Source organism: Sceloporus undulatus, chromosome 1, assembly GCF_019175285.1.
Source record: "Sceloporus undulatus isolate JIND9_A2432 ecotype Alabama chromosome 1, SceUnd_v1.1, whole genome shotgun sequence".
NCBI lineage: Eukaryota > Metazoa > Chordata > Lepidosauria > Squamata > Phrynosomatidae > Sceloporus > Sceloporus undulatus.
Genome location: NC_056522.1, coordinates 109,686,342 through 109,694,117, shown reverse-complemented (window position 1 = coordinate 109,694,117; position 7,776 = coordinate 109,686,342). Strand labels below are relative to the sequence as shown.

The following is a 7,776-nucleotide window of genomic DNA, read 5'->3' as shown; positions in this document are numbered from 1 at the left end:
TAACAAAGCATTTACTGCTGTTGCCCCCAGACTCTGGAATGGCCTACCAGAGGAGATCCGTCTTATTAACACTCTAGATGCTTTTAATAAGGATCTCTTCCAGCGGGCTTACCCACTTGATGTGCTATGACTGAACCCTGAAAATGTTTACCTCCTACGGATTATGTACACATAGATTGTAATGATAATTTTTATACTGTTTTTTATAATTGACCGGTAATTAATATATTGTAGGAATTTGTGAGTTTGCGAAAATCTATGTATTGTAATGCTGATTTTATCTGTTGTGCTCCCGCCTCGATCCATGGGCAGAGGTGGGAAATATAAATAAAGATTTTATTTATTATTAGAAACTTCAGCAGGTTTAAAATGTGGTGGCCATTGTGGTGGTCACTTATAGGGAGCATATAACTCCTGTGTTAAAACACCTTCACTGGCTACTGGTTCATTTTTAGACATAATTCAAAGTGCTGGTCATGATTGATAAAGCCCTATAAAGCTTAAGTCCAGACTATCTGAAAGACCTTATCTCCCCATATGAACCTGCAAGGAACCTAAGAGCTACAGGGAAAGGCTTTATCTCATTCCTACCACTATCACTTGGAGAGGACACAAGAGAGTGAACCTTCTTGGTGGCTGCTCCCACCCTCTGGAAATCCCTTCCATAGGAGGCTAGGCTGGTCCCTTCCCTGCTCTACTTTCACTGGCAAGCAAAGATGTTTTTATTCAAGCAGGCTTTTAATCAATAACCATGTTAGGGAAGCTTTTTGTGATAGTTATGTTTGTGTAGTAATGTTTTTAAACTTTTGTATGTATTATGTAATTTTATACTGTTTTAATAAAATGATACTGTTTTTACATTTCTATTGTAAAAGTTTTAAAATGATTTGCCACCTTGGGTCCCTATCTGGGAGAAAGGCGGCATATAAATTACATAAATAAATAAATGAAATAAATATATATACAAACACTGTGCTAGAGTAATGTACCTCAATGCCATGGATTTTGATACACAATATATGTATAACAGCTCAGTTCTACCTTGAGCTGTAGCTAAGGACAGTGAAGGAAAAGGCTAAGAGATTTTCCATTGGTTTCAAAGGGAGTGTGCAAAATTGCAGGAGTACTACCTGTGCAATTGTCAAGGAATGGTTTGAGTCTTTAGTTTATACAGGGTTCTGCATAAGAGATGTGCCTCTCCTGCTATACCTCCTTGTCCACCTTGGCTATCCACTGACACTAGCACAGTTGCTGCTGTAAAGGTATTGCTCTGCTCTTGTAATGCTTTTCTGCTGATGTCGCATGGTGTTCTGCTGAGCAAAGGGGCTTGGGAGTCATCCTATTCTGGCTAATGGGCACAATGGTTGTACAGATAGCCTCACTCAAACCTAAATAGTACCATGACAGGATTCTCTGTGGATTGTAAAGCTATCCAAAAGTTCTTAAATAATAAAACTATACACTTCAGTTTGAAGGAATTCATCGTATAGCCATTGAAGTCCACAAGTTTACAGAGTTTTCATCACGCAGCTTCATGACTTCAACTTTTTATTATTATTACAAACGTATATTATTTTTTATTTAAAAAATTCACACTGAAGCAATTCAATTTAATTACAACAAAAATAAAAAATAGATGCAATTAACAGAAGCATAGTTTTTTTTAACAGTCTTTCAAGAGCAATGTAAAGACAAAACAAAAACAAACAGTAAATGCTTTATGAGGGCAAAGCCTGTCTAATGTGAGTGGGACTTTTTTAGTCAGCTATTGAGCCTTCCTAGTTCTCTCCTACAGACTGGGAGGAGAGGTGAGCTGGGTGGCAGTAAAAACTGAATTTCCCATTAAGATATGTTCACCCACCTAGTATTTGTACCACCTAAATTGATTCAAGGTTGGGAAGCATATTGGAGAGTTACCGTATTGCTCAATAATTGCTAGTTTCTTCCTCTTTCACTTCAGCAAGATAGCTGGTTAAGATGAATTCTTGGAGACTGTGAAGAGGAATCACTGATTTCCAAAGATCAGAGTTAGATGCAGAACACTGGACATGTGTCTATGTATATGTTTGTGTCTTCAGTGGTGCTGGTGGGGGTACAGTTTGAAAGTAATTCATCGACCCTCATACATAGTTGATTTAAATATAATGATCTCACTTTAAATATCCTATATCTACAAAGTGAGAACATAAAATGGATTCAAAAATGTTTGGGTTTTATCTGCAAACCTTGGCAGGCACCACTACGCATGGTTCTTCAATAGTGGCATAAAAGTAGACAGAAAGCTAACTAAATAATGAAAAGACTACAAGGATAGAAGATGGATATGTGAAATAATATATAAAAGTAAACTAAAGATTTAGGCAAACTTTCCCAAATAGTCAAAATGAAGAAATTAAAACAATTTGAAAAGTACACTACCTTACAGATATAAAACATTATTTAAACTGCTGTTAAAAAGGGACATCTTCAGTCCACATTGTGTAATACTTTTTAGTGTCTACACAAGACAGATTTCTTTTAATAAAAATTAAATAGTATTAATTTACTACTAAATATTTAGGAGATAACAGTGCATTAAAGACTTTCCCCCCATAAAGCAATACACATTGTTCTGGTGTGGCAAAATGTATAGATTACACATGGCCTTATGTACAATATGCTTATTTTTTTTATCTTAAAACGGTTATCTTTGCTTAATGTTGCTTAAGTACCATCACTGAAGATTATGAAGGGGAACTAAGCTTATTATGTTGGTATAAAATATTATACATAATCAAATACTTCAAGCTTCCTCCTCCCCAATCTCAGGATGTCCTCCCTCACCATTCCCACCCCAAAAGATACAGTGTCACAGATACAGTGCAGGACGTGCAGCTTTCACTAAATTCTTCCTTCATTATGCAGTCTATGCTACAATTCATTTCATAATTCTTTGTTAATCCTATTTCCTTGCTCCTTTTATTTGAAAACCAGAAGAGAAATATCACAGAATGAGGTCTGAAGCAGCTACTTTCCCCAAAGTAGCAAAAATCGTGAAGTACTTAGCACTTCTAAAATCCAATGTGACAGAAAAGATCAACTATAGATGATGTTGAAGCTGCACATTCTAGTAAGAATTAGTTAACTGAGCCACACAGTTATGAAAATTTCTGTGTCCTGTGTTTTCATAAGATACAATATATGATTTATCTTACATTACACTTTGATCCATGAAATTTCACCTGAAACAAAGCTACCTCGCCTTGGCTCTCTTTAGCCCTGCAATACATGAGACACTCATCTTATTATACACAAACAGTTTCACAACAATAGGCCAAGTATGCCCAGAAGCCAAGATACAAATAGAGAATGAGTGCAGTAAACATTTCAAAAAGTGTAAACCTATACTTTCATCCATCTCCCCTGTCAATGCTTATTTTTTTTCTTTTTTTTCTTTTTTGGAAGGCCATGAAGTATTTAACACAGCTACATTTGTGTCCACAGACACTGCAGGGAAATCGAGTATAGCAAGCAACTAGTTTCCAGCAAATAAGCAAATATAAACTTATCAGTATAGACAACAATCATGGCCATCATTCTAGGGAACTGGAAGCTCATGGAGATAAAAGCACATTCAACACAGGTTGCCACACTGCATGCACAGAGGAACCTAAACTTGGACTGAGCTTGTCACAGGTGCACTAGATTTCAACCAATAGTAGGTTGAGAGACAGAGCAACAGAGGGAGAAGAGAAAAATTAGCAGTTCATAAACTGGTCAGAATAATGTTCAGTATCATTCTATGCTACTGACCAGATGAATAGCTCAGGCGCAGAAAATGAAAATGGGGGACATGGAATTTGGGTAATATTTTCACTGAATGTTAGTACAAAAAAAACATTAGTTCCATCAAACAAAACTAGCTCAGACACACAATACACAAAAGATCCCAAAGAGTAAGGTTTTTTGGGGGGGTGGGGGGAAATTGTCTCAATGCAATATCTTCTGACTTCTCCACCTGTTGTGTACTTACTGATTTAATTTTTGGCCCTCAAAGCCACTTGGTATCAACAGCAAATGGACCAATGCCTGCAACAACACTTTGGATACTTTTAAAAAGTTAACAGGAAATAACATGGCATTATGAGTAGGATACTTTTTATTACTCTAAAGCAAATTTGCGCCCTCCATGTAAACTGACATACCACTCTGTCAGTTTCTATTGTTGTCTTAGTGCAAAATGTTGGGTGGCATCTTTCTGTGAGTCTGGTATTGATTCCAAACAGAACACAGTGAGGCATGAGCTCATGATATATATATAGTGTAAATGCCCATTAATGCATATATAAATAGCTGGCTTCTTCTTCTATGTATTTTTAAAGCACGTTTTTTTTTTAAATACTGGGTACTGCATATATATTCTAAAGTATATGCTTTTTAAAATTTTAGTGCAATAAAGTTAGGGCTCTGTGTGCTAAAAAAAGTCAGCACCATGGCAACCCCAAATTCCACACAAAGAAAAGCTGAATTCTGCAATCTGTATAAATAATGCAAATTATCATATATGATAGATTATTATGCTTTTACTAGTTAAAGAAGAGGGAAACAAATATTCAGTACTTAAGCCCTAGCCCTGGAAATACTATTCTATTCCTTTTCCCCAGATTCTAAAATTTCACTAAGTACTACTCACAAATATTTAAACCTATCTTCCTAAGGCAATACATCTGTTTAAAAACAAAACAGAAAAGCTTAGATTCACAAGATGCTGAATTCTACACTAAATTCCAGACTATATATTGCCCTGAATAAAGTGAATCAGCTGTGTTTCTAGGGCTCTTTTTAAGAAATGAGCTGCCTCAAAGTATTATTGTCTCTGATGACATGTACATTGTTCATGAGCTCTGACACTTCTTCTGTGAGACGGTGGCCCAGTACATCAAGGCCTAAATCCAGTTGTTAGTCCCTACTAAAGTAGACCCATTAAGCAATGGCACTTGTGTTAAGTATTGACTTAGCGTTCAGCAATTGATGCAGTTGGACTCATTGCTGCATTTAGGCCAAATACAATTGCTTCGTATGTGTGTATCTGTGTGTGCGTACAGGTGTGTGTGTAACCTTCAGAAAAGAGACATTTCAGTATAGCATGGCTTATCTAGCATAATCAAACTGGATTAATCAAAGCAGTGGTAAGACAACATAATATGCATTTTAAACATGAAAAGATTAAACAATTTCCAGACATTGTTCAACAACTTCTTTTTCCATATTTGATCTGGTTTGCCTGGACCATGAAAATGTAATAATAAAATAATAATAATAATACAAATAAAATAAAACAATAAAATAATAATAATTATAATAATTATTACAATGGCTTGTCAAGGTTCATAATTGCAAGTGTTCTGTAAGTAGGCAGAAGCTCATGCCACAACAAAACTGTTAGTCTCTTAAGGTGCCACAGAACTTTTGACTCCTTTTTTTGCTGCAAGTTTCAGAACCAAAATTTAACAAAGGAGGGTTGCATCAGAAACAAACAAAACCAATACAAAGAGTGTACTAGCAATACACTAAAGAGCAAACCTGGTCCCTCCCCAGAATCCTCCCAAGTAGTAGCAGTCTCTTTCTTTGCCCTTTCTTCCATTGACGCTGAACTCCTAGAGTAGAGTTCCAAAGCACAGATTATCACTAACAAAGACACATTGCATGTACAGATAACCACTAGAGAATACACTATAGAAAACCCTTGTTCTACTGGAGTCACAAATTTTTGCCTTCCATTCTGCTGTCATGCCTTAATTTAAAGCAAAGCTTAAGTCAGCTCACTTGGAAGATAATGACAAATGATCTATGGTATTCTCATCTGAATAATAAAACAAACATTCATAATCTTTTGTTTGGTGTTCAGTCCAAACAAATAACATGTAATAGCTGCTGCAGAGACTTGGGTTGTATATTTTTCTTTTCTTTTCTTCTTCTTTTTTTTTAAAGACCTCATCTGAAAACTAGACTAATAAAAAGAGAATAATAAAATACTCTGGAACAGTAAAATCTGCTGTTCTTGACATCTGTGAGCAAAACAGTAATATCCTGTGAAAATAACATAGTGCTTTTAAAAGGTGCATTATACCTGTATAGCTAAACGGATTTGCCTAGTAAAAAATTAACTATATACAAGCTTGAAAAGCCTGGGAGTTCAAAATTCCAAAACTTTAAAATCCTGGTAAAGGGACTTGGAAAAGGTAAGATTTATGGCAATTACAACAACATAAGAAAGGTGCACCAGGAATCCTTCAAAAATTCCATAGGTAAAGAAGTTTAAGTGCTGGATTCAGATCAGACGGTTTCATTCTAACAACCACACTGGAATGCATGCAAAAGCAGGCTTATGGGAAATTTCACAAGAAACTTCTTTATGGCAAAAAAGGGGGGTTGTTTCTTGTCTGAAAACAATTACTAAATCAAAGTTTTGCTTTTATAACTGTAATTTCAAGATCCTCATCACAGTTTGCATTTTTGGTTCTTCTCATGATTATGAACTTCATATTGCTGGAGTCCTTTCCTTTCTAACACCATCTACAAGGGTTCTTCAGTACCGGTGAGACTGATGGGACTGATGATACTGAGAGCTCTGCTGAGATGATGTAGAATAGCCCATTGTACTCTGGGACTGAGAAGATCCCTGAATGTTGCTTTGGTAACTCAGGCGTGAACTGGAGTGCTAAAGGGGGGGAAAACCAAGAACAACACCAAAGTCAACATTTTGATACACAGGAACTGTTTCAAAAGGTTTTTCAAAATGAGTGTTCTTCCCAAATTAATGTTTGTGTTTCAAAATTTGCCAATTATTTTAAATGATACTGTATTTAATAATTGGAAAAAAGATTTAGCAAAATTTATTTGGTCTGGCAGGAAAGCTAGAATTAAGTGGAGTTCACTAACGGATGGAAAACTAAGAGGTGGTCTAGGATTACCCGACTTGAAGTTATATTATCATTCTTGCTGTTTGGAAAGTGTGTTTGAGTGGATTTACTTAGAAAATGAAAAATCATTAAATTTAGAGGGGTTCAACCTAGGGTATGGCTGGCATGCCTATCTGTGGTACCAAAAATTTGAGTTAAATAAAGAGTTCAATGACCATATAATTAGGAAAGCATTATATAGGATTTGGAAAATTTACAAAAACAAATTATATAGGGATTTACCAAGTTGGGTATCCCCTCAAGAAGCTTTTAAGAGTAGGGGTAACACATTAGGTTTGAAATGGTTGAGATATAAAGATATCCTGAAGAAAGTTCTGAGCACCACAATTCAAAAAGGACATTGAGAAACTGGAGCGTGTCCAGAGGAGGGTGACTAAAATGGTGAAAGGTCTGGAAACCTTGCCCTATGAGGAACGACTCAGGGAGCTGGGGATGTTTAGTCTGGAGAAGAGAAGGTTAAGAGGTGATATGATAGCCCTGTTTAAATATTTGAAAGGATGTCACATTGAGGAGGGAGCAAGCTTGTTTTCTGCTGCTCCAGAGAACAGGACCCGGAACAATGGATGCAAGCTGCAGGAAAAGAGATTCCACCTCAACATTAGGAAGAACTTCCTGATAGTAAAGGGCTATTCGACAGTGGAACAAACTCCCTCGGAGTGTAGTGGAGTCTCCTTCCTTGGAGGTCTTTAAGCAGAGGCTAGATGGCCATCTGCTGGGGATGCTTTGATTTGGATTTCCTGCATGGCAGGGGGTTGGACTGGATGGCCCGTGCGGTCTCTTCCAACTCTATGATTCTATGAAAATAGATGAAGAA

The 7,776-nt window shown here is 36.5% G+C and overlaps 1 protein-coding gene across 4 annotated transcripts in view; it reads right to left on the bottom strand.

The window, feature by feature from the left end:
- Window positions 1-1,535: 1,535 nt before the first annotated feature.
- Window positions 1,536-7,776, bottom strand: part of CDK19 (cyclin dependent kinase 19) — a 132,832-nt gene continuing 126,591 nt past the window's right edge. For all 4 annotated transcript variants that reach the window (XM_042446696.1, XM_042446694.1, XM_042446695.1 and 1 more), the window contains one exon: window positions 1,536-6,700. In XM_042446696.1, the coding sequence (XP_042302630.1) occupies window positions 6,569-6,700 (132 nt within the window). In that variant the 3' untranslated portion in view covers window positions 1,536-6,568. The remainder of the gene's footprint in view (window positions 6,701-7,776) is intronic.